Source organism: Acanthochromis polyacanthus, chromosome 7, assembly GCF_021347895.1.
Source record: "Acanthochromis polyacanthus isolate Apoly-LR-REF ecotype Palm Island chromosome 7, KAUST_Apoly_ChrSc, whole genome shotgun sequence".
Classification (NCBI taxonomy): Eukaryota; Metazoa; Chordata; class Actinopteri; family Pomacentridae; genus Acanthochromis; species Acanthochromis polyacanthus.
In genome coordinates this window covers 22,858,985-22,885,390 of record NC_067119.1, presented here as the reverse complement: position 1 = coordinate 22,885,390, position 26,406 = coordinate 22,858,985, and the positions used below count along the sequence as shown (strand labels likewise).

General features: G+C 40.4%; 2 protein-coding genes across 2 annotated transcripts; one reads left to right on the top strand and one right to left on the bottom strand.

Annotated features, from left to right (window-relative positions):
• Window positions 1–107: 107 nt before the first annotated feature.
• On the top strand, window positions 108–5,968 carry ccnh (cyclin H). Its single transcript, XM_022192903.2, has 9 exons — window positions 108–516; window positions 607–729; window positions 815–888; window positions 1,787–2,000; window positions 2,129–2,292; window positions 2,637–2,707; window positions 2,831–2,936; window positions 5,560–5,623; window positions 5,733–5,968. Exons 1-9 carry the CDS (start codon window positions 400–402, stop codon window positions 5,757–5,759), a joined length of 960 nt encoding a protein of 319 aa, XP_022048595.1. The 5' UTR covers window positions 108–399; the 3' UTR covers window positions 5,760–5,968.
• Window positions 3,698–25,573, bottom strand: LOC110950338 (ras GTPase-activating protein 1). Its single transcript, XM_051950413.1, is given in 27 exon segments — window positions 3,698–5,187; window positions 7,005–7,084; window positions 7,183–7,317; window positions 7,792–7,869; window positions 7,968–8,056; window positions 8,151–8,218; window positions 8,336–8,419; window positions 8,561–8,676; window positions 9,115–9,257; window positions 9,366–9,525; window positions 9,623–9,795; window positions 9,913–9,989; window positions 10,129–10,286; window positions 10,525–10,605; window positions 12,032–12,119; window positions 12,275–12,431; window positions 12,576–12,699; window positions 13,104–13,182; window positions 13,298–13,319; window positions 13,322–13,447; window positions 13,595–13,647; window positions 14,249–14,280; window positions 14,567–14,684; window positions 15,264–15,334; window positions 16,047–16,182; window positions 18,311–18,463; window positions 25,197–25,573. Coding segments are annotated over 27 exon segments (2,673 nt in total). The 5' UTR covers window positions 25,220–25,573; the 3' UTR covers window positions 3,698–5,138.
• Window positions 25,574–26,406: the final 833 nt, after the last annotated feature.

Sequence of the window (26,406 nt, the reverse complement as noted above, 5' to 3'; positions counted from 1 at the left end):
AATGTGTGTGTACGTGTGTGTGAGGGAGAGAGAAAAAGAGAGAGAGAGATTTAGTATGCGCGTTGTATCCGGAGTTACGGTAGGCTCCTACGTCATCAAGAGGAGACGACATTGACGTAAAATAATGCCGACGCACATCCGTTTTGTTATTGCTGGTATTTGTACTTAAAGACGGTGGTTTTTGAAGTTACGCGAAGAAATAAACAGGCTGTTTTGTACAAATATATACGGATTCTCCACACAAAACTATCTTTGATGGATTAGCTTTTATCCAGACCAAAAAAACGTATGTTACTTGATGTCTAACTTGCTATTCTTTGAGCAGCAGGCTAACTTTTACTTACTTTTTCACTTTTTTCTGGAGCCGTTTTGATTCATTTATTCTCGCAAGGAGCCGTCATGTTCCACAACAGCTCTCAGAGAAAGTACTGGATTTTTAAAAGTGAAGATGAACTGGAGCACATGAGGTACAAAGCTAATCAGAAATTCCGTAACAAGGCACTAGAAAGCGGGAAGGTAAGTTGCAAAGACAAAACAATATGAAATATTTAGAAACAAAGGCTAGTTTAGGCCACTGTGTGACAGTTTCCTTCACCCGTTTCTCAGCATGGAGGGAGTAAGTCCATGTTCCTGGAGCGTCATGAGGAAGACATCTTGTTCCGACACTATGAGAGGAGGTTGCTGGACTTCTGCAACGCTTTTAAGCCTGCGATGCCCAAGTCTGTGGTGGTATGTAGTTTGTTTGCAGATTAGCCAGAGCAAAATCACCTTTGGGCCTACAGACACCTGAACCAGAATTGCCTCGTCTGTGCAGGGTACAGCTACCATGTATTTCAGAAGATTCTACCTGAACAACTCCATTATGGAATTCCACCCTAGGATTATCATGTGAGTAGTGCCTGTCATGGTAAGAAATGAGCAGTGAAAGATCTTTTTTAATTGGAAAATATAGATTAAAAGCACAAACTACAGAGCCCAATGAGAGCTACACTGATCAGTCACAACTGGAGCCTATCTCAGCTGACTCGGGCGAAGGCAGGGGACACCCTGGACAGGTCGCCAGTCTGTTGCAGGGCTACATACACAGACAAACAATCACACTCACACCTACGGGCAATTTAGAGTAACCAATTAACCTCAGCATATTTTTGCACTGTGGGAGGAAGCTGGAGTACCCGGAGGAAACCCACGCATGCACAGGGAGAACATGCTAACTCCATGCAGAAAGATCCCAGGCCCAGACCGGGATTTGAACTGGGGATCTTCTTGCTGCAAGGCGAAAGTGCTAACCACTACCCACTGTGCAGCCCCAGTCACAAGATTATTAAGATAAAGACACTCTGTGCACGTTATTGAATGGGCAGCTCCAAAAGTTTCAAATAGATTCTAAATGATTAGAGAATTTAGTGTTCTCAGCTTCATATACTTTTGAAATTTTTACACTTCATTGCAATTGCAGTCATCTACTTATGCAACGTACGTCTGTTTTTGAGGAATATGGCTTCAGCATTTGGTGTTTTGCAATCAGTTCCTTTAGTGTTTGGGATGTGGATGCAGTTACAAATCATACCAAACTGTTTGTCTGACAAAGATTTGGCACCAATGAATCTATTTCTGCAAGTAAACCAGTGTGTGAAAGTCTGTATAAAATTTGAAAATCACTTAAAACAAAGCATGACATTCAATTCAGTTTTGAATAAATCAGTATACATCACCAAAATTGTTTATTCAGACCTCGCTGTTAGCAGTCAGATCAACCTATTGCAAGCTCACTTTTCTGTTTCAGGCTGACATGTGCCTACCTGTCCTGTAAAGTGGATGAGTTCAATGTGTCCAGCACACAGTTTGTGGGCAACCTTCTGCAGGAGACCCCAGCAGGACAGGAGAGGGTTCTGGAGCAAATCCTGGAGTATGAGCTGCTGCTGATCCAGCAGCTCAATTTTCACCTGGTGGTCCACAACCCTTACAGACCCATGGAGGGTCTGCTCATCGACCTCAAGGTGCGTGGTCTCCTCCAGGGCTTTAATGTCAACGTTGAACACAGCAATAACCTTGATCTCTTTGTAGTAATGAGATCATTTGTCTTGTCCTACTAAATTGCTGCCTTTTTATACATTTCATCAATCAGACTAGATACCCTACGCTGGAGAACCCAGAGTCACTGAGGAAGAGTGCTGATGACTTTCTGACACAGGCAGCTTTGACAGATGCAGGGCTGCTGTTTTCTCCCTCTCAGATCGCTATTACAGCTATTCTGAACAGCGCTTCAAGAGCCGGCCTCAACCTGGAGAGGTAGGTCACTTATTTTTCATTCAAAACATGTAAACAGTGGTGAGTTTGAATTTTAAATCACAGGTCTGATTTTTTTTTTGTCTTCTGCTTTTTTAAAGAATCTGATCTTTTTCACTTTGGTACAACAACAGCAACATTTAGATTTCTTTACAAAATGTATGCCACTTGGATTTTTTTTTCCTAATGTGTTTGATGTTAAATTGGTTCTGTACATTACACCAAAGGAAAAAAAACAACCTGAAAACCAACTTGCAGGCTGAGACCTTTGAATGTACAGTAATTAAAGGGGTAAAAGCAGTAACTGAGTTGGAACATAATCTCCTGTGTTTGATTCCCACATCTAGCTACCTGACTGAATGCTTGGGGCTGAAAGAGGACAAAGAGACTCTCCTAAAGATGTACGACTCAATGAGACGTGAGTGAACTGCGCCTCCAGTTTGACGCCACAAGATGGTGATGTTGCACTGTTTGAGCCTCACTGTGGGCCACACAGAGCAAGTCTTGTCTTGAGATTTGAGTGTTTTCTCTGTTCATTCAGGGATGAAAACCCTCCTAAAGAAGTATGAGCTGCCCAAACCAGAGGAGGTGAATGTTTACAAACAGAGGTTGGAGAGGATTCACGCTGAATTTGGCACTTCAAGCAAGTAAGGAGATGAAGTGACCTGCTCATTTTTTTTAAAGGATACTTTTCCTGTATCAGTGTGAAATATATCGTCACACCACAGATCTTAAAAGTCAGAATGTAATTGTGGAGCTGCAAATTCTTCATAACATTTAAAACCATAAACAAATGATCTACAGTTCTTTATCTACTCCACATTAGGGTGCAATAATAGTGGAGTATTTTTGTTTCACTTTGACAATACAAATTTTACTGAATATAAGTTGTCCTTGTAGCATCGGTGCACTAGTATGTGTAATCACTAGGGATGTCCGATATTGGCTTTTTTGCCAATAATCGATATGCCGATATTTTCAATTTCCGATTTCGATATCAACCGATACCGGTATATGTGGGCTGTTTAACTAGCTTTAGATAACATCACATATCTCCTGCCTAATTTTATTGTGTTGCATTTGCATTCTCAAATGCAACAAAGGCTTTCCAGGTGTAAACACTGCAAAATAAGAAATCTACTTCAACTTGCGTTATGGAAAAAATGCCATGTTTTTGCCATATATGTATTTATTTTTACTTGTCTCAAACAACAGTTCACACTTACCCTCTCTCGCTCTATGAGTCTGGTGAATGTTGGCAAAATCCAGGCATTATTTTATCGGTTTTAACGATACAGACCAATATTACATTTTCAAGCCAATATCGGCGGTCCGATATTCGCGGACATCCCTAGTAATCACAGATGTAATTCCATCACCCCACACCCCAAGTGATCCACTCCAGGTATCCATTGTCATATGTAGTAACAGTTTTATTTAAGCCCGGTTGTCGTATCTAAGATGCAAAAGGTTCAAGGTTCAGTATCAGGTAGAAAAATAAAAAGGAACACATCATCATCAGCTGTATGAAATACAGAAAGGAAGTACAACAGCATGCCGCATCGCTACCTACATCATCCATACCAAGGAGCACAGCTGATAGTGGTATAGCTGATGAGGAGACTCTCAGGCTGATTCGTTGCCGCTCGTCTGTTAACACTTGGTGAGGTCCGTGGTATCTTAAGTGCAACTACAGTAAACAGTTTGGTAAACTTTCGAGCTATGACAGGCACAGATTCACTTTGCAGCTGCTTGGATCGTTTAAGGAGGCACACGAGGCCGACCCTCATGACTTTGATAAATCTGTGCATGGCATGACTTCTCAGGGTGGATCTATATGAAAACAGTCGGTGCAGAGGTGGACTGAGAACGCCACCCGTGATGGTGGGAGAGCGAGAGAGAGACTGCAATGCATGAAAGCTTTCATTTACATCCAAAAGGCATAGAGGGAGTTCAGGTGGTGGTTGTTAGAGCAGCATATATGTAGGCCCACACACGATAGCAGGATCCATTCAGGGTTAACACATGCACAGGACGGGTTACAGGTATCTCCTACAAACGCTTCGACTAGCTTTCAGCTCTGTTCCGCTACATCATACACAAACACAGTTTATTTCTATAGAAGCCTAAGCAGATAATATCAACAAACAAAGCAGCGTATAAAAAACGTAACAAGTGGTTCCAGTGCTGCGTGGAAGTTTATACACAAAGACAGTGGAAGTTTTCAATGGTTTTGGAGGAAGAGCTTATCATAAAATCAGGTGACACGGGTGAGAGCACGGTGAGTAGAAAGGGAGTTAAGGCTTGTGTCGTCTTGGAAAGAGGTGCTATGTTTAAATTCCCTGATGACAGCAGAAAACGCTACGTCAATGCTTTGGATTGCCTCCCCTCTAATGCCATCACAAGTTTTGCTTTCCAAAGAAAGGAGCGGCCGATCAGGGTGTCTGGCTCCGTGTCAGTCAGCAGCCACTTCTGAGGGAGTGGCAGGAACGCCAGGAGAAAAGAAGTTCAGACATTTCTGCAGTTCACTGCATCTCAGATCTTCATAGAAATCAACTCCTCAAGGTCTCACAGGACAAGGCTTCTTGTCAAAGTTCAACACACGGATGGTGTCTGAAGCATTTTGGAAAGGGCTTTGGAAGGACAGTATTCAGATATGCAGCAAGTGGTTTTCCACGGAGAACAGCCGTATTGCATCTGTACTGCCAGGAATCTAGGCCACATGCTTATAAGTACAAACTCACTTCAGTCTTCGGTTGTGCACCTCATGGGATGAGGCCTCACTTTGGCTGGCTGTGCGGTCTGACTACCGCACTTTGATTCTCGGGGGGGGGAAATCCGTAAATACCTCACATTACCTGGATGGCAGCAGCCAGAGACATGATGGTGCACTCTATCCTGTAAGATAAAGTGGACATGTTTGTGAAAGGCACATGCTGACGAATCACTCAGTTTTGCTATGCATTAAAAATGCTTCTGACAGCAGGGCCAGAAGTCTGTATGCATGTATTTACACATGGTGTAAACTATTCTACATCAAGTTACAGCAATAGAAAATGAAGACATAAAAAACTACAACTACTAATGGAGGTCATGAAGGTGTAGTGGACACTAGATGTAACACTAGCTAGATGAGTGTTGACGATGGACTTCAGGGGTTTGGCTGAAGATAAGGAAGGAAGTTCACCAACACTTAGGACTTGCAAACAACTTGTGATTCACAGATGTGTTTGTAGTAATAAATAGTTAACATTATTTTTTGTATTGCAGTAAACGGAAGAGAGGATATGAAGAAGACGGCCATGTAGCAAAAGAACCACGTTTGGCAGAAGAGGTGAGATATTTTCATTTCAGCAACAGGCCAGCATTCAGGCAAATTTTGCTTCAAGTGGAACCACTTTTTGTCAAATTTTTCTGAATTAACAAACTTTGTTTCATTCCAGGAATGGACTGATGAAGACCTGATATGAACACAATATGATTGGGGAACCAAACAGAGTTTTAAGTTATTACTGTACTTACATCCAATATTTTACTGTCAATGGATTTGACAGAAATGACCAAACACAATGGAGTGTCACTGTTTGCAAGAGTACATGTCATATTTACTTTTCTGTGTGACAGTTTTTTTGGTTTGCCTTGGTTCTGCAGTAAGAATAAAGCTATTTTTATACATTTCTATGGACTAAAAACAGAATTATTATATATATATACCTTAAAAGTAACAAAGCCTTGGTACTACGTTCAGAGGACAATGAACGACTCCATTATCTACTTTACAAAAACAGTTTAATAAGTGCATGCATGTCTGATACAGTCTGTACTATTCCAACAAATTTACTGCTGTAAACACTTTCATTTTACTTGGTTTTTCTGATTATGTGTCGTGTCTGGCATTGGGAAGTTTCAAAATAAGCCTCAACCAAATAATCAAAAAAATAGCTGATACAATTTTAGAAAAAAAAATTCTGCTCATCTCACTTATATACTCATGATTCCAGCAAGAGAATTTATTAATATAAAATAACCATATTTTTTGAAAGACTTTGTTCCAATCTAGAAAACAAAGAAAGGAAAAAAAATTAAAAAAAAAAAAGAACAGACAGAAATGCTTGTTTCAGCTCTTTGCAGATATTGTCACAACCTTAAAATAAATCAGTCACTAATTACAGTATAAAAAGCATCATCGCTCATAATCCAGTTACCAGTAAAGGGGACTGAGAGAACTAGCTTCTTCATGTCAGTTTCCTCATTGAGCAGGAACAGGGGTGGGGGGGTACACTTTGGCAACCTGTGCTATCAAAACACACAGTGGGTACAAAGAAACCTGTTGAAATCTTAATATTTGGCCCTCATGATGAAGGGAATGAAATGTACCCAAGTCAGAACCATTAACAGTTTATGAGGGAAAAATATTTTTCTTGTGCATACGGCTGTCAGTCACTGGTGCAAGTTTTTTTTTTTCTTTGTTTTTAAGCACTGTGTCGCTTGTACTCAGCTGCTGTTGTTGCATAGCTCTCTTGTGGCGAACAAGACAAGATGGCAGGTGGGTGGAATGGGCGGGACGACCAGAGGAAGACATGATGGAGGGTGGTGGATGGGTTGCCATGGTGATGAGGGTAGAGCATGCTAGGTCTCCTCAGGGCTGCACTCCGGCGGAGGAGACTTGGCGCTAGGATGGGAAGGTTTGGAGGAGAAGAGGAGTGCAGTACTACCTGTTGCTGTTGGACATGGCATACTGAGCCTGCTTCTGTTGGAGGAGCTCTGTGATGGCCAGCAGCTTTTTCAGCACATGCTGCAGAAAGGAAACAGGGTTTAAATAAGTCACCTAAAAAAAAAAAAACCCGACGGTATGAATTGCGCTGCGAAGCTGTGATATCATCAGTGTCTGACCTGCTGTGCGCCCCTCTCATTGCTCAGCGTCCGGAGCTCGTCTGAGTGTGTGGCACAGACCTCATGTAGCGCAGCCAGGTCCCGGGACAGGTCTGTCCTAAAGTGCTCTGTGGCTTCAGGGAGGTCAGGAACGTTCTAGGAACATAGATGACCATTTTTCTCAGCTTGTAAAACAGATTCTTCCCTCAGGTTCTGCATTAAAGCTGCAACTAGCACAAATTTTTAGTCTGTATTAATCAATCGATTATTCCATTGATTTGATATTTTTTCCATATATATCATCTAAGAAATAAAATGTCCATAGAAGCCAATGTGACATTTAAAACTGGTTTCTTTATTTGACCAACAGTCTAAAGCAAGGCGCTAACCACGACCCACCAGGAGCAATTAGGGGTTCGGTGTCTTGCACAGGGACACCTCGACATGAGCTCGACGGGCCGAGGATCGAACCGGCAACCTTCCAGTTACAAGACGGCCACTCTACCCACTGAGCTATGAAGCTCCATATAGCATAATCAATAGAATACTCGATCATTAGAATAATCTATAGCTGCAACTAACCATTTCACCTCGGGATACTTTGATCAAAAAGCAACAAACGTGACTCACCCCTAACTCATCCAGAAACATGATCATCCTATGTTTGTTGCACAGGATAAAAGGGTTCACACCCTCCATGTAGGGTTCCTATTGAAGAACAGAGAGTTAGCCGCCAAATGCCAACAACACTCAACAAGTACGCTGCTTTAGCCACAATATTTCAGCTGAACACTACGAGTTCATACCTTAGCACCAAATTCAACGAGGTTGGCCAGATTCTGGACAGACTTGGCCACCAGAGTGAGGGTCCTGCCTGCCGTTGAAGATGGAGGGTCTGCACAAAGGAATGGGAAAAGCAAAACACAGATTGTAAGAAGTCACACGTGAGAAACAGGGCATTCTGTATGTGGTTTTCAACAGATGCTCACCAGCAATGATGTTGAACATTCTGGGGTTGAGGATGGCGGGGCAGATCAGTCTTAGAAAGACAAAGCCGCTGGAACATAAATGGATACGTTAAGAAAACTGTTGAAATCACTGTTATTCAATGCAAGATATCCTGACTGCCTTTTAAAAATGGTGTCCTACATACGTATCATAGGTGTTTGTTTACCTTACAACTCTCGTCCGCATTGTGGTGTTGGGCCACTTCCGTTGCACTGACTTCTGCAGACAGCCATAGATGAACCTCAGTGTCCTGGATGGGCCATTGCACAGACATCGGATGGGTTATTTTGATTTCCTGGTCTTCAGATTTGCATTTCTGTTTCAACTGCTAGTACAAGCAATTTACAGACAAAAGTGAGCACTAAATCTGCATGGAGCTTTATGAACTTACGGTGGTAGAATCTCAGCAGCCATGAAGATCTTCTCTACCAGCTCAGAAAGTATGTTGAGGAGATGAGCCAAGTTCAGGTTCACGTCCTCGTTCTTTTCCAGTTTGGAAGGATTCAACTACAAACAGAGAAAGGAAGGACAAGAGTGGGGAGAGGGAGAACAGACACAGAAATGAAGATGAATTAATTAAAATCTATAAAGTGTGTTTGTGACTAATGAGGTACTTATTGTACAGTAATGATAAAAATGAAAAATATAACATGGTTTTTACTGTGTCACATTAATCCTGTGTACTGGTAGATATGGATCAGTCATTTGTGATATAGCCCTGGCTCTGTCGGTGGAAAAATGCTAAATCTCCACACACATCTAAATATGCCTGGTGATTAAATAGCAATCTTTCTCCAGAATCACAAACTCCACCTTCAAGGCTGAAATAGCAGCTCTGAGATCTCAGTCATGTGGATGCTGTTCCATTACTAACATTATTTTTGTCTATTCATCTATAAAGCATCTTTGTGAGCCAAATGCACCGACAGATTTGTCGGCCTTTACCTCGCAGGACTGTTTGCTTTCCATTATCTTGAGGATGGTGTCTTTGAGAGCGTGGTGGACGAAGGGTGTGGCTGTGGCCTTCATGTACTGCTCCATCAGCGTGCTGGCCAGTGTGGTCGCTCTGAACAACGTTGTGGCCTCGTCTGGTGATGTTGCACAATCAGACAAGGTTAGAGGACTTATGCATCAGTTACAGCATGTCTTCACATTGCAATGCTTTCAGTTGATTCTTTCGTCTTTCCGCTTCTTACCCTCCATGCTAATCTCTCTGTCATTGAGCGTCCTGAGTAAAGGGGCTTCAGCCTTCTCGTGTCTGAAGATGCGCAGAAGGAGGCTCGCCAGCAGGGTGCGGTCCTGACCACACACATGAGCCAAAGCGTAGATGACATGGAACTCTTTCTGCAAGATCATCTGCAGAGGACACACAACAATGGCATAATTTTAAGTCAAAAACAAAGCAGACGGTCAACAGACATTGCAATCAAAAGCACTTTTCAGAGCATCAGACCTCCTTGAATTCGCTGTACTCCTCCTCAGGCATGATCTTCTCCATGGAGTAGCGGGCACGTACACGCAAGGAGCCCGGCTCGATGCCCTTCAGAGGAACATGGGAGCTGAGAGGGAACCACTCATCAATCATTTGGCCCTTCTGCAGACGGTTTAGCTGGCAACGCATGAACACTGAGAGGAGGAGGAATCAAAGTGTCGGCAGTGTGAGTTGTCAAACAAAGCAAAGACAAATAAGGTGCACACAGACCTAGAGATTACATTTGCTTTAAAATGTACAGATGTACTTACGGATGTCACTTTCTTTGCTCTTTTTTGTTTTGTTGCTCAGGCTGATTTCAAATCGGTTAATTTCACTGGATAAGTCACTAAAATAACAGAGAGACACATCTTGTTATTCTAAGCCATGTGGCTTTATGAAAACATCAGTTGGATAGAGTATATACAGAGAGAAGGAACAGTGGGGAAAATCCTAAGGAGGAAAATACACAAGCATGACAGACTTACTCAAAGATGAATTCCTCAGTAAAGACGGGGTTCTGCCCCTCCCTCGGGTGCGTCTTAGCAACCTGGACACTGTTCAGGTAGATGTTACAGTAGGGGTTGGTGAAATACTTCCCCGGCAGCTTGTGGGCCTCCTCCACATAAAGCACCAGACTGCTCACCTGATAGAAAATGAAGGATTCAGCACAAAATGTATGCGGGAATTTTGCTGATGTTATGTACAACTTTGGAGAATTCATTTACTTCCGATAGCACAACAATTACTTCAAATTTTGCTTCATCAACTACTGATTGCTGTTCGCCAGAGCAGTGACTTTTTTTTTTTTTACTTTGTTTGATGAAATCATCTGCTGCAATACTTTGTCTGCATGAATGCACTTTGGCTGATGGCTTATGTACCTGTCTGAGCCTCTTGTTGGAGGTGGGCTGAGTGGTTTTCCTTAGGTTACTACAGAACGTTTGAAGGCATTTCATCCAATCCTGCAAAAACAAAACAGTCAGAACATCTGAAGCATGCAGCTGTCATTGGTTCTCTTGTGTAAGAACTTGCAACACTATGAAATGTCAACTAGTGTAACTAGTTCCTTTAGTGAAAGGAACAAATCGCCTGGCTTTTTTTCATTTACAGAGATCCTGAATATCTATACCCATCAACCTAGTGGCCCTCTGTTATCTGAAAGCTGAAACGTATTAGTAACCCTGCACGTACATAGGACAATAAGCCATGTATTAAATGAAACAGATTGTACCCTTGTCAGAGCATAGTATGAAGCATAACACACCTCCCACACTATAGTTTTGGTATTTATGAAATGGTCAAAATCATTCATAGATATTGGAACAATTTTTGTCTTTTTAAAATGAATTGATATTTCTCGTTGTAGACTAGAATGTTTTCTGTTTATACCGTCTTATCTTGCACAAAGCCCACTGTTATTTCCCAAAGAGTGCAAATGGACAGATCAAGGAATTTTGCGAGATTCAGCTGCAGCAGTTCGGAATCTGAACAAACTAAAGATTTTAAGAGCATCTGTCATCTTTTAGAAGTCGTGGCAGCTCTTCTTCTCTTTATTCCAGCTGTGGCCAAAGTAGCTGAAGGTTAAGTGTTCCAGGAGTGAGTGCATTTGTGAGATCTTCTAGCGTCTTGGAAACTATTTATTTGTTTGTAGGAGCAGCGATGAGGCAGTTCACACTATACATTTTCATGTGTAAGTTCTGCTTTTAAATGGCTTAATTCATGAATAACACAAAAATGTGAATGTGCAGCTTCATTTGCAGAGGTGCCGTTATCAGTACTGAACAAAAATGCTGCTCTGAACTAAACCTGTAACCCAGCTGCAACCACATTATTTTACTGCCAGAGTGAGCCAGTCACCCCTGTATCAGCGGATTTGGATTTGAACACTGCAACAGTAAGACAGCACTGCCATCATGAGGTCAACGTGGAAGCTACAACATTGCTCAATAGAATGTTTTATCCAGAATACCTACTATTGTGCTTTTTATACCTTGGTTTATTACAAAACAAGCTCACTGGGGACCCTACAAACCTTTACAGTGTATATTCCCCTCACATTGGTCTGTTATGATTCACACAACACAGAATTTACTATTCAGATGCAGCTGTCAATTTTGGGTTCATTCAATTCATAAATTCATTCGAAATGTGTTTTTTTTAAAAATTAAACTAGAACAAGACAAATAGGAGGAATAGCAGGGACATTACATAGGGAGTAAAACTGTACCAAAGATATGCATTTGGGGGTTCATGCAACTATGAGCAGCTGCTGACAGTGTTGCAAGCATTACTTTTTGAAGCAGAACACTCAGTTTCAGTTTTTCTGAACTCTGTGTCCGAACAAAGCAAATGCACGTGTTTGACAGGGAAAGCTGATTCTTCTATTACCTGTGCCTGCTCTGGAGCCTCTCCCGCAAAGTAGAATATGTACTGTTCCTCGCTAAAGTGCTGGACAACAATCTGGAAACAGTTTGGCCTGATAAAGCAAGACAGACAAGAACATATTTGCATTACTTTGTACCATATGCTATACCCATTAATATGATTTTCTTCTATGCGGTATCCAGATAATTACTGTCACACAGCATTTTTATGCAAAATTAGACAAAAAACAGTGTTGTGATGTCTTACCTGCCAAACAGACTGTCGTGCACACCGTACACGGAGCACACACTTAGGTCGATCAGCCCTTTGGGTTTTGTGGCTCTCTTCTCACTTTCAAAATAAATGAGTTGCGCATCATTTCCCTCCAAGATGAAGTAAAGGTTCTTCCACCGCTTGCCTTTGCCTTAAGTTGAGAGAGACCAGAAAAAAATTTATATTCTGACTGACTTAAATGCAAGATAGACCGATATAATAACATACAAGATATTACATGAAGCTCCTGATCGTCTTGGTTGACAGTGCCACACGAGACCAATGCCATATATACCTTTGTTGAACAGGAGGTAGCCTTTCTTGACAATGTTTTTGTAGAAAGCGTCTTTTGTTTTCCGTCTGATAGTGTTATAAATTTCTCTCCCATCCACTGTGTCAGTAAGTACTTGTTCCTGCTGCTACAGTAAACACAAAACAAACAATCAAACTGTGACATAACAACAAAGGCAAGGTAATTCCATTTATTCCAAAGGCCAGCTTACACTACATTTCTTTTCTAAATTAAGTGCTATGTTTCTTGCTCCAGAGAAATTTTAGAAAGTGTAGCGTTTGAAGAAAACAAACAAGTAAAGGTTTGAAGCAACATATGATTTTCAAAATATGTATTTACAATTCAGAGACATTCACACAGTCTCTGCTTTCTCTTTTCTTCTTTGTCCAAACTGGTTACATGCTAGCATGAAAATCCAGACACTTAACATGCTAGTGAGGACATTAGCATTTTAGCCTTAACAAACCGCTTACATTCAGTCAACAACATACAATCACACACTCGAAAATGATGCTATACAACCGTGCGTACCTGCACTGAAACTGGGTCTTTTAGATTGTAGCCCTCAACAATCTGTTCTTTCTTATAATGGTCAATGATGTCATCAACACTGCCAGAGAGAAGAGAGAGCAAAAGATGGAGACACAAGTTCAAAAATGCTACCATTAGCATGCGGCTGTCCTTCATATTTGTTAATTATAAGGCCGGCACATTGGCAGACATACCTGTTGTAGTACCTCCCCCCATCATGTACTGATTATTGGGGGTGGGGGAGATCTTAAACCTTTGGATGTTTTCATTGGTGCGGAAAAAGAGGGAGTAGTCCCCAGGTGTGTTGTCTGACGGCCGGACGAGGAAACTGCACACCTGGCCGACTGTGAAATTCAAGGCAGAGCGAAAAAGAGACAGGTTTTGATCAATGGACTTTGATGTTCACAACGCTTTTCTGACAAAAAGAATCCACGATAATGTGCCCAGTGATTGACAGCTTTAGCCTAATGAAAAGCAAAGAGAAATGGTACCTGTCATCAGAAGGCTGTAGGCCTCTTGCTTGGTGATCTTTCCGTGATACCAGCTGCAGGAGATCCAGAACAAGAGAAGGAAAAGAGAGAGACAATCAGTTAACTCAATCAACACTCAATGCAGAAATCTTTATCAAAAAAATATTGAAGAATATCTCTGTTTGGGACATTCATCAGAGTAAAATGACTATTCAGTGACTGCAAACTTACTTTACAAAATATATCACATAAACATGAGATTGACTGTGACTGATTTAATTTACATGGGGCATGCCTGAAGGTTTTATTTCCCAAAGCTGAAGGTCATAAGCGAGGTCAAAATGCTGATTCAAAAAGTAAACAATGTACTTTGATGCTATTCTGCTTGTCAAAGCAAATACAAAAACGTCATTTACGTTATAAGGAAAAGGCAAATTAGGCTGTGTGTGTAGATGCAAACAATGAGGCTGAACTGTCAAAGTAGATCTTATCCTGTAATGACATGTTGCCTCCAAGTACACAGGAAATAAGCACTTTCTTTTTATAAGGTTATTGAGCTGTGGAGCATTGAAACTGATGAGACGGATTTTTCGGAAATTCAACTTTTAGATGTTGCTTTGAAATGTTTTCAATTTATCAGACTAAGTAAAGTCAGTTCAGTGCAAACCAGCTTACACTTTTCCCTCATGTGGATCTTCTTCCCGGCCCTGAAACACACCAGAAGCAGAAATATGTCAACACAACAATGACTGCACAAATTGTAATGTCTAAAGGCTGTTATTCCTTATATTTCTACACAATATTCCATTATAACTATGGGTGCTAGGCTACTGCCACTTTGGTCTGATAAACTGTAAAACCAACATATACATTAGTTACTTCTTTGATCCACACAACACTAAGTTTACTGTGCAGATGCCACTATCAATTCTGTCCACATTTCATAGAAATTACACAAACTGATGTGGCCTTCCCACATTGTGTTGTACTTACTACTTCTTCAACAAGATCCTCCACAATGAGCCCTTGCTCCTCTGTGCGAACGTTGGTCACCCACATCCAGCCATCGTCCAGTTCATTGTGAACAATAAACATGTCCCCTTTCAGGAAGCTGAAAACGCATTGATGTCAAAATTATATCAAAAGGAAATGCCACTTAAAGGCAGCACTGCACAAACTGCATGATGAGGAAAATGCGACGAAAAAATATTAAATTGTTACACAGTTTCACTACACTAAGGGGCTTGGGATCAGCAAGCTAAGTAGACAGACTTGCTGTATTTATTTAGTGTAGATTATAATACCAAAGCAGCACCAGCAGGTGTCTCCTCTGATTCATAACATTTTGAATGTCTATCTATCCAGTTAAGCCAACAGCTCGCTGGCAAGCTCAGCGTTGAGGTTGACTTCAGACAGATGTTTATCAGATCTAGGAAATGAGGGATCGCTGGGATCATCAGTAAGTGTGCCTACTGCAGCTTAATGACAGGGACAAGAGTGTTTTGCAATAACAAGTCAGTTGATGTGCTTTCCAGACTGCTGTGAAACGCTGCATAAAATGAAAGGGAAACTAGAGTGCTTTTTGTGAATAATTCAGGCAAATACTAAATTTTGGTTGGACATGAAGATGTTACTCTGCAAGTACAAGGCAAGAAAAGTCTGTTTTCCACAGATATACACAGGTACCTACCTGATCTCATCAGTATCTGGCACTTTGGTGTATGGAAGTATGGCCCTGACTCTCCTCCTGTCCTCTACAGGCTGTGGAAACATGAACACAGAGAATAAAAAACTTGTTCTCAGCCTTGACCTTCTACAATTGTATTCATGGTAAATCCCCTAATTATTTCACAAAATCACGTATTCTACTACACCTCCCACTGGGAGATATCATAGTTGGCTAAAAACATAATTAGCATTAGCTTGGGCTTTGCCTTAAACTGTTCTGAATACTGCCTGAAGGCAAAAGAAAAAAGGGTGAAGAAAGATGTGAAAATATTCCCCTGTACAATGAGCAAACGGTAGAAACAAAGGAATCCAGTCTGACTTGGGGTTATCTTAAAAAGGCGCCTATTTCCACACATCTTTCAACCCTCACACATTTTATGAGATCAAAGAACATTTACAGAACATTTCTGGAGATTAGGTTTCATTATGCATACTTGTCACATTTTTCATGCTTTTAGGAGATATAAAAAGGTCTGAAGTTTTGAAAGACACCCTTGGCCTACTCAGAGTCACTCATAATATTTAGAAAAGGTGCATTTCATAGTGTTTGTTCTAAAAAGCAGCTAAGATGAGAGGGGTAAAATCATGTTATGCTACATTAGACATGCAAGGGAAAGAGTTTAGAAAAAAAAGCAGGACAGTGAAAGAAAGTAGTGGAATTTCACAAACGCTGGAATTTTATTTTTTTTAACATAAGATTACAGAATCTGCTGTATACTTCATATAGCCCCATAGTCAGTCTCACCTCTGGAGGTGCCACTGGTGATAACAGTTTCTCTCCTTTTAGTAGGCAAGACACATAGCTGTAGTAACCGATCAGATCTGATAGAGACGAGAACCGCCGCCCACCAATGTAATAGTCCCCACACATGGCGATTATCCTGTTGACAGAAAACATAACAATGATAAGCGGTAGCAGAGGTATTTTTAATCATAGCAAAGTGATGTCAAGTGAAAATGTTCAACTTTCATTCATTTGACATTAACTGTCTGTATGGACTGTGTCACTGTTTTTCATCACTGCTCCTACACTGCAAATAAAACACAGATTATATCAACGACAGCAAAACACGCCTACGCATCTGTACCACAATCCTTAAATGTCTCAACTATAGTCAAAGTCTATCTAAAGAGAAAAAGAAAGGTAATGATCACATTACAGGCCTTAATGCTCAATATAAAATGTTGTCATCAAATTGTTGTGTTGATGGTTAACTACATATGTGTGCACACGTATGTGCCATACATGTAGTGACACATATCTGGCTGCAGTGTGAGCACAGCTGAGGTTCTAAACAACAACACAAGCAGGGATTTAACTTAATGACAAACTACACGAGTACAAAAATACCTATGTTATTGTCATTTGTGCAACAGTAAAATTTGAAACATGCGAGGCGTTGACACTGGACCATGTCAATGTCGTGCCCACATGAGTCTCGCTTCCCTGGGCATAACACATTTTCTGACTGCTCTGGCAGCAGTCACATAACCAGAGATTCAACATGATTAAGGGTTCATTTGTTCACAAAAAAATTAAAACTCAAAATCTCAGCAGATCAGAGTTAGCTGAAGAAAAAATAAATAAATCTGGGCCACCTCAGCATCTATTGTGATTGTACATGAAGATAAAGGAATAAAACTATCCCGACATTTGTAATTTGTGAATATAAACCTGAAAATCACTATCAGAGTGTGGTTATAAAAGTATGACAAAAACCCCTCTGCAGAGCCACCAATCCTAATTCTTTTATCATCAGGTGAGTGGATTTCTGACTGAGGGTTTATTGGAAACTCACTTGTGCTATTACTCATTTGTTGCATGCAGAATTAGGACATCAACCTTTTGAAAAGTAGGTGTCACTCAATTAACTCTAAGTTAATTATTCCCTTACAGAACAGCTTTTCCTAGCATCAATGACATCATAGGTCCACAATAAACCAAATGAGTGAAGGGGATAATGTCCTTATTGCTTAATTGGAACACATCCCAATCTTCAAATAAGCCACTGCAAAAAAAGAAAAAAAGTATGTTCGGTTTCTTTCAAGTACAAGACGTTACTTTGTTTGACCTTGATCTAAAAGAGAATATATTCACCTTTTGTGTGTCTTCTCGTACTTAATATATAGCATGTAATTGCCGGAGAGGACAGATTGCAATGTCAGTCTGGTTTTATTGACTTTAAGGCTGTAAAATACCCAAAGTTATAAGGAATACGAGTGCTGTCCTTTTTATTTTTTATCAGGTCCACCAACACACATTGCATGAAAGAGAAGACATGAAAGTCTTCTGAGTCACAAAGCAACATATGTACCCAGACAGAGTCGTGGGTTGTAGCAGACATCCAAGGGTACAAGTTGGTATGAATTAAGAAAAACATCTCTCAAACTTTGTACTGTCTTTGTGACCCAAATAGACTGAAGCAGCCTGCAACAGCATGCCAGGCAAGCAGAAACTACCTTTTCAAACCAATTCTAAACATCGACTCATCTCTAAGGTTGCCCTCCTGCTGCAGTCTGTGGCTTTCTGCCCTTTCCGTTAGCAGGTAATGAATAACTTCTGTAGTTCCCCTTTCCTTATCTCCTACTGGAGGAGGGCATGCTGCCCGCTTATTGCAATTGAGGTGAAACAGTTCATGGTGAGTCAAGTTATTAAAATTACTCTGGCCACATAGGGTGTCAGCAATCCCATGCTATGTAGCTAGTATGTTAAACACACAAAATACCTTGATGGTGTTTCCATTTCCTGTAAACCCCCTGAATGAAAGCATTAAGGTTTCCCAGTAAATTATAGCAACAAATGTTATGTCACCATTGTGCCGGCCTAGTCAGGACACAAAAGGAGACCGCTAACTCCAGAGCTAACTCATTTGGAGTGAAACACCTGAACAGGTCTATACAAGAACGTACTTCTCTCTCAACTTCTCAAGCTCCTGCTGCAGATTCAGACTGTGCCTGTCACTGAGATAAAATTACTTTTACTTGTTGCATGGACTCTATCGGTCCTACCTGAAGTGGTTGACCACATTGGTCATACTGAGGAAAGACAGGACAAAGGAACCGGGCCGGCGGTCACTTTCCCTGATGAGGTAGCTGCCAGGAGTCCGGGCCTGGCGCAGACGCTCCTCAGCAATGGTTCGGTCTAGCTTGCCATGGTACCACCTGTGAGAAGACAAGAGGAAAAAATGACATGGGTGAGACAGTCTGACAGTTTATTAGGCCACCGTATACAGTCTGTATACATAAATAGCCATGAAATAATAAAGCAAAACAATGAAAAACCAAGTAATATTTAAGTGCAATTAAAAGGAGCTGTATTCCTGGAGCAATAACCTAATTAAACTGAAAAATACAGATTTCCATTAATCATTAAATAGATCATAAAGTCAACTGCATGAATGGTTATACTATAATGTTGTGTAAAATGGCTCCATTGTGCAGATTTCTGTTAAGTGCTTATTACTTGAAATAAATAACCATTTACAATGAATATAAAAATTGTGGCAAAGACAGTGGGAGACATAACTTGCTGTTCTGAGCGGTCAACAGACATTAGAGACTCTTAACAGAGGTTAAATACATAACAGACAAGCACCTTCATCGGTTTAATTTAGGTCATACATTCCACTAAATTTCAAATTTAACCTTGAAAGCTCACTGCTATTTATCATTTTTGCAAAAGTTCTGAAAATGTGCTGTAAGAGCAAAGTAAACAAGTAAATGATCAGTCAGAAAATAGTGACAGAATAAGGTCTTACGACAACAATATTACACAGACATGAAGCTTTAAGATTTTTAATTGCTGGCTACATTCTAAAAACAAACTTTAAAGGGAAAGGCACATAAAAACATTAACGCAAAAGCTTTTCTTTTTGAGTCTCTGCCACTCCAGTTAAGTCCTTGCTTTCTGAATTAAACAGAAAACCTAAGAACAAAACTGGTTAAAATTTCAGCAGGAGAGGCTGTACTTGACAGGGCCTTGCCAGCTGGGGTAAAAAATTAACATGCTTTTCCAAATTTAGGCCACCAGTGCTTCTCAGAACAGAGGGTAGTGACTGGAAAACATCCAGTGGTGAGAGGATGAATGAGGTGCTGCAGTAGCTCTTTTCACAGGAGACCTAAATGGTTCCCATCTGGTTTTGGGAGTACAGCTCTCTGCTTGTAAAGAAAACGTGATGATGAAGTCTGCTATCATGTAGTAGGCTACGAGGCTTGCTGAAGAGGAGAGGGAGAGCGTCCATGAGTGGGCTTTGGGGTGGATTTTGGTGATATGAGAATTGAATAGGGCAATTGAGCGCAGTTGAGAGTAGAGCCAAACAGCCCTTAAGGGGCTGTGGAAGCTTGGGAAAATACTACAGTGAAAAGGGCACGACAGAGGACCATGATAGGAATAGTAGAAGGTAGAACTGTACTCATTAACCAGTTAGGTTCCAATGATAACAGCATAAATATTACATTTATGACCCCACATACATATGAACACACCACCCGCTACATAATGAAAAAAATCCAAGTAAAATTTGGGATACAAACTTCAACTACAGCTTATCTTGAATCAAGTCAAAAAAAAAAAAAAAGACTGAATCCAATTACGTGAACAAAACAAGATCATCAAAATAAAATAAAAAAAATCAGAAAGCAAAAGTTGACATTTAGCCCTAGTCCAGAGGAAATTAAAAAGCAATTTGTGCAAACTGAGATGTAACACACCGACTGGACTTTTTTTTGAGGGGATGCAATCCTGTATCATCTCACTTCTGATATGTATGTTTTTATTTTCTGGTAGCACAAACAGCTCATTAAGACAACAATGACGGCCAGCATTATTAGTAGTGTTAGGCATCGAATCAATTGCATATTATTAATAATGACAAGCAGAGAAAACTGAACTGAAGAAAACACATTTCGGTACAAGTGTGCTACCGTGGTCACTAAATGAGCTACAGAAATAAATACATCACTTAGTTGTTAAACATGAAGTACATGTTTAAAGGATCACTTCCCTAAGAGTTTACAAACAGCAGATGGATATATTATTAGTTTGGCTTTTGAATTCATGCTAAAACCACATGCCTGTTTTCATAAAATACTGTGGTTGGTCAGCGTGCCTTTAGACCAAAAACAAACCGCACCAGAGACTCCACGGAAACGAATGGAGATGCTCTTTCCAAATTGTCTCGCTTAGGTTGTTTGGGCTGCACCAGGGTTGGACTAAGAGCTTTCAAGAATTAGTGTTGACCGAAACAAATCATCCCTATCACTTAATTTCTTGTGTGTTTATATTTTTGGATTCTTGCTCTGTAAGGCTAGTGTTAAACTTCCCAAATCCACAAGAATGAAAGCGTCCACTATGGATCGAGATGTCTAAATCCAGTCATCAGAGGGCGTACTCAAAGTTCTGCTTTTATTTCTGCGTACGCTTGTGTGTTTGTGCATTCTGCACCACAAGGTCTTCAAATGTGCATATGCAGAAACACTTAAATGAATGCCAAATCTGAAGAAAGACTAGATGCTGATCTAATAAGTATTACAGGAACAACTACAGGTCCATGGTCTGTGCAGCAAAATATGACCTTAGCTGTCTTCCACACTTAAACCAAGTGTCTTAAGATAACAAAATGTTTATCACACCTCTATTCGAAAAGACATTTGTTTTGAGTTCTTTTGTTCAGACATAAGGTGAAGAGATAGAGGTTAATTACCTTGATGAACATTTCTGATCTATTCGAAAAGGTTTAAGAACAAGTATGCCTTGTATGTATGACTGGACAAAAGTACATTTTATAGAATGGAGAATTGTTGACATCTGTACACTTTTGAACAAAACAGGGAAGTCCTTTTCAAGCTGAGGACTAATTTCAGTTTTGATAGAATGTAGTCCAAACATGGATGGGAAAATGCTAGATGTCATATTTTACCTAGCACACAGACTGAAATACAAACCCTGCTAGGTGGCTGAATCAAGCAGGTACATAAAGAGCATAAAGCTGCCGTGATTATCAAGCGTATAGGTTAATCCAGTATTGATTACCAGCATTCATTCCAGTGTACATCACCATGGGTTTGCTTTAGTTTGCCATTCGTTGCACAAGCTGCACACTATAATTTCCGTCTTAGCACAGCAAGCTCAACCACGTGGAGTTGTGGTACGTCGCCTTGAGGCCGTTTGCAATATTTAACTAGCCTTATTAATCTCATTTACTGTACATCTAACAGGGACACCACCCTTCAGAAGTGAAGAAATAATAAAATATCACAAAATCATTTGATATTATGAGAAACTTGAAATGCATCCACCCATAGATTTTACCTGGTCGTTTTGTGTATGAGTTACAACACCCAGTTTTTACATTTTACCGCCCATGAAAACATGGCATATGAATGGTTAAATTGGACAAGAAATGAGACTATGAACATAAGCCGCAATAGTGGTGATAGGACTCAGTGCTGCTGTCAGCTTTAGGAATGCCCTATCATGTCAGTACATGAACAGTGAGCCGCATAGCGATGTCTTGGGTTTCTACAGAACTGACGCTCAACTCAGGATAAGGCATATGTCATTTGCATATTATTCCCTATCCAGCTGAAAACGAAGGCTAACTAATGCAAACAGCAAAATATATTAGTCAACTCATTGTTCTGTGTTGTATTGTGACAACTCACAGGCATGGAAAAAGACTGCTTTCTACACCACCTAAGTCCCAACAACCTGTTAATGATGCCACCCAAACAAAATGTGTTATAAACTGCTTAGGTGAGTGAGCACACACCGTCACCCTGATTGTCAATGCCATAATGTCTACATGTGTTCGTTATAAGGCTCGCTAGGCTAATTGTGTCATACTGTCAAGAACAATATCACTGCACACTGCTGAAATCGAACATGCCCAAGCTTAGTGAGTTGGGCAAGATGACAAAATACAGAGCTGCAGGCCTTGAAAATATTGCATCACAAGGCCTCCAACAGCACTGGAGTGATAGACTGTTGTGTTTAACCGCAGTTTCTAGTTTTTGATTTAGATACGATCTTTTAAAAACAGCCTGTATCATCATGAAGTCCTGAGAAGCACACAAAGCAAACAATACAGTTTTCTCCTACCAACTGGAATGAGAGGTATTTAACAGAGAAACCACGCAAAGAAGAGCAAATTTGTCAACATATTTTGCAGAACTGAAAGTCACACTACTCCCACACACGAATATTTGTATATTTGTAGTTTTCCTTTACTGCACAAATATTTAAAGAGGTTGTTTTATATCAGTAATCAAATGGAACAAACAAAGCCTAATTTGGGCTGTAATGTCAGAGGGAAAAAAATATGAGAGTATATTACACATGCATGAATGCCAGCATTTAGGTAATTAATGTTTTAATTAAATGGGGAACAGCTGCTCCATAGAGACAGGCTTTTGTACAGTAATATAAACGTGGCAATATAAACAAACTCCAGGCTAAACAGTAAACGCATTGTTTGGGTCATTAACGTACACTTAACTCATGACTGGGGTCATGAGTGGAGACAGCCCTGGAAAAAAGCCAAACCAGCATAAACACGGTGTGTGATCCCCACAGGAGGAATCAGTAGGTGCTTTAAAAATGGATAATGGAAATGACTGACAATAACATCAACAGACTGATCTTAGTCAATGAATAAATCAGTCTGTATCCTGTTAGAGAACATTTAAATCCTCAACTTGCAAGGTGTGTCATCCAAATGTGAACTTGTTGCAAAAACAGTCAGAGTTTTCAGAAAAGTTTTTAACCAAAAATGACATCACCACATCTCTATCGACCAGCTATACTGAAAAGACAATCCGTGTGTATGGGGTAGAAGAAAATAGGCCGTTAAACAAGTGGAAGTTAAATGATTGCTTCTACATTGTCCATTCTTTTATAACTGTGTAATACAGTTTTATTAAAATTAAATTAGGGTTAATCATAAATTGAAGTAAGCAGAGATTCTATTATTTGTGCCTATCCATTTTCTAAACAGCTTTATTGCTACAGCATGCCAGAAGAATATGATAAAATGTCTTTTCGTATTTTCTTCTGTTTGCTCGGGCTAGGTCTTGAGGGGAATTAGGAGTAAACAGACAGACAGAGATTGCTTTGTCTTGAGTGATCTGTACCTGGTCCCTCTCTCCCTCTGTTTCCCATTACGCTCTTTTGTGAGCTTTTTCTCTCTAGCGTACGTCTCATTTCTTCATCTTCTTCTGTCTTGATGGATGCAGCTGTACTCAAACATCTCCAAAGGCATACTGTCAGCCCTCATCACTATCAAAAAGTAATGAAACATTGCATTAGCGTGCATTAGCAATGTGCCTCAGTGGAGCTACAGACTTTCCATAGGGGGTACTGAGTACAACATATTTTTAACGCACAAATTTAATCCCCAGTAAAAATCTCACCAACATTCTCAAATAGAGGAACAACAGTACACCATGTAGTTACAGATGTATTACAATCTTACTTGACTTCTACCTATAGGTTCTGATATGTAGGTCAAATATAATGGTTAGACACCATTACATTACTTATATTTCATTTACGCTATATTACATAACATCAAACCTGCATAACTACTTCACAATCAAGAGAACATTTTTCAAGCAAAACAGACACAAAAAAGCCCTGGAAAATTCCTGTGATTTCCAAGGGAAAAGTCAGAACTGAAAGAAAGATCTCACATAGAAAAAAGCCTTTAAGCAGTAAAATGAACTTTACACATACACCACAACTAGTTTAGAACCAACAACCTAATCATAATTGCAATCACAATGTCAGTCTGTGCAAGGATATACGATAAAACATTGCAATATAATAATAAAAAAAGTTCAGCATGGGGAAGCTTGTGAACAAAACAACCTGTGCTCTGCTCGCATGTACAGTCTGCTCATTCGTCACACAAATAATAAAGAGATGACCAATCAGCCGTGGTCACATGACGATGGAAATGGATGCAAACCTGACAGCTGATGCTGAATTGGTGGCTAACTTCTGCAAAGCTCCACTGCACAAGTGACAAATTATTTGGGCTCACCTGTAAAGGGTCACTGTTGAATTCTGACTCCCTCGTGTGAGCAAAACACAAAATCGGAGAGCAAAATTTTCAAATATTAGCTTCTTACTTTCAGCTGGCATGGTGACAGAAAAAAAAAAACGCCACTGCCTGTGCTCTGCCACAGAATGTCTACGAGGAAAAAGATTTTTCATTTTGAAAATGAGTATTTCTGGCTTTCTGCCGATTCACCCAAGCCAAGTAGGGAGACTTCTCAAGTAAAACCACTGGCCAATCATATCACATCAGGTTAGGCAGACAAGGTTTCCTTGATACAAATTAGTTCAAATCAAGTCAATTAAATTAATTCACTAATTTAGCTCTAAATCAGGATCCTCAGCATTTGCACCATTTTTTTTAGAAAGTGGAAAATAATGTGTGCGTATGTCAGTGGACTGTTTCTGTGACTTGTAATCAATATTTCCATTTTCTGCATTTTATATTTACTATGCATACTGACCATCTTTGTGATAATTTTTTCTGAGAAAGAATTTGGAGAGGAAGTTTGTAGATTGAGTATTTGAGATTCGCGAGTTGAGAAATAAGTACAAACCATGATAAACATGTTCATTTTCCTGGATAAACAAGACAGCAGAATCAGACTAAATGTTTTTTCTAAATCACCGTCACAACATTATCCACAAGAATCACAGCATGAGTTTATGACCAAATGATGCGGCCCATTTTCATTTTCAACAAACAATACATTACCAACTACAATTAAACTGAATTTCTAAAACAAGAACTGTTGCTTGGCAAGAGCTGCCTGCTGTTTCTATCAGCCCACTGAGGGAAGGCTAGGTAAGAGTTGCAGAGTGATTTGATGCCCCACTTACACCGAGTTCACCCTCTGCTGCATCTCCCTTCTGTGTCCCGTGGTCTCACAATGTGCACCCACTCCACCGATACTGCTGCTGGCCGGGCAAAAACTGTGAGCTCCGATGTGGAAAGCAGAGCAAAGGCAGCTCTAAATCCGTAAAAGGCATGATGATGTGACCCTGTTGCTGCCCTGATACAATCATCTCCCGTAGCCGGGGTCAATGAGCAGCGTCCGTGAAACAGGGATGAACAAGAGAACACAGAGATGCAGCCTGCCTCACATGCATTTAGTTGAAGGACTAATTTGGTGAAAATTGGATGATCATGTCTGTTTCTGTTATCCTTTAGAAGTTGCTCTGAAGAACGAAACAAGTTGATCTTTCGGCTGCTGAGGCAGACTGTAGCCCTGTGGTCTTTGCTCCCACTTCACCCTCCTCTGACTTTCTCTTTCTCTCTCATAAAACCACGCATCATGAGCACGCTGCCTATTGGTTTTTCAAGCACTGGGACAGCAAGGGTAGGGAGTGGCATATCTGCACACACAGACAACTGTATGAATACACATTTATCCATTGCCCATGAGCACTCAACTACACAGACATGCATAATGGAAACAAACCAGACAGCCATGTGACCTTGTGGCTTGGTTTAAATAGTTTAGTATTATAAATACACTTGGCTTTGTGTTTAAAGATCAAAACACACAACGATGTGCCGCTTGTTCACACTGAATGTTAATCTGGTTTCAGCCTCACACCAAATATTCTAAAATGCCAGAGCTTTCAGTGTAAACACTGTCTGGGTTCATGCTCTAATCAGCCAGGCAAACAACTCCCATGCAAACTGTGATCCATTCACCGCTCATATGTGTGTGTGTGTGTGTGTGTGTGTGTGTGTGTGTGTGTGTGTGTGTGTGTGTGTGTGTGTGTGTGTGTGTGTGTGTGTGTGTGTGTGTTCATGTTTCCACAAGACAGAAAAAGACGGAAAACTGATGATGGCTGACGACTGCTGTGAATTGGGATGGACTCTGATAGCGTTACCATTTTCAGTCTGGTTCAAAGGTTGCAAAATAACCAAATTTGTTAGGTTCTGCAACTAACAAATGTCTCATCAAACACAACAGACATTGGCAAGGAACAATTGCCAGTGACATAAACAAATGGTGACTCGGCCACACTGTTAACAAACATGACAAAACCACTTAAATGTTCCAAAGCCCAAACAACA

What these genes read in the sequence shown, in the direction of transcription:
- ccnh (XM_022192903.2), top strand. Translation starts at nt 400, where the DNA reads ATGTTCCACAACAGCTCTCAGAGAAAGTACTGGATTTTTAAAAGTGAA. An exon ending in GTCTGCTCATCGACCTCAAG is followed by an intron (nt 2,001 to 2,128) that starts GTGCGTGGTCTC and finishes TTCATCAATCAG; the next exon opens with ACTAGATACCCTACGCTGGA. An exon ending in AACCACGTTTGGCAGAAGAG is followed by an intron (nt 5,624 to 5,732) that starts GTGAGATATTTT and finishes GTTTCATTCCAG; the next exon opens with GAATGGACTGATGAAGACCT.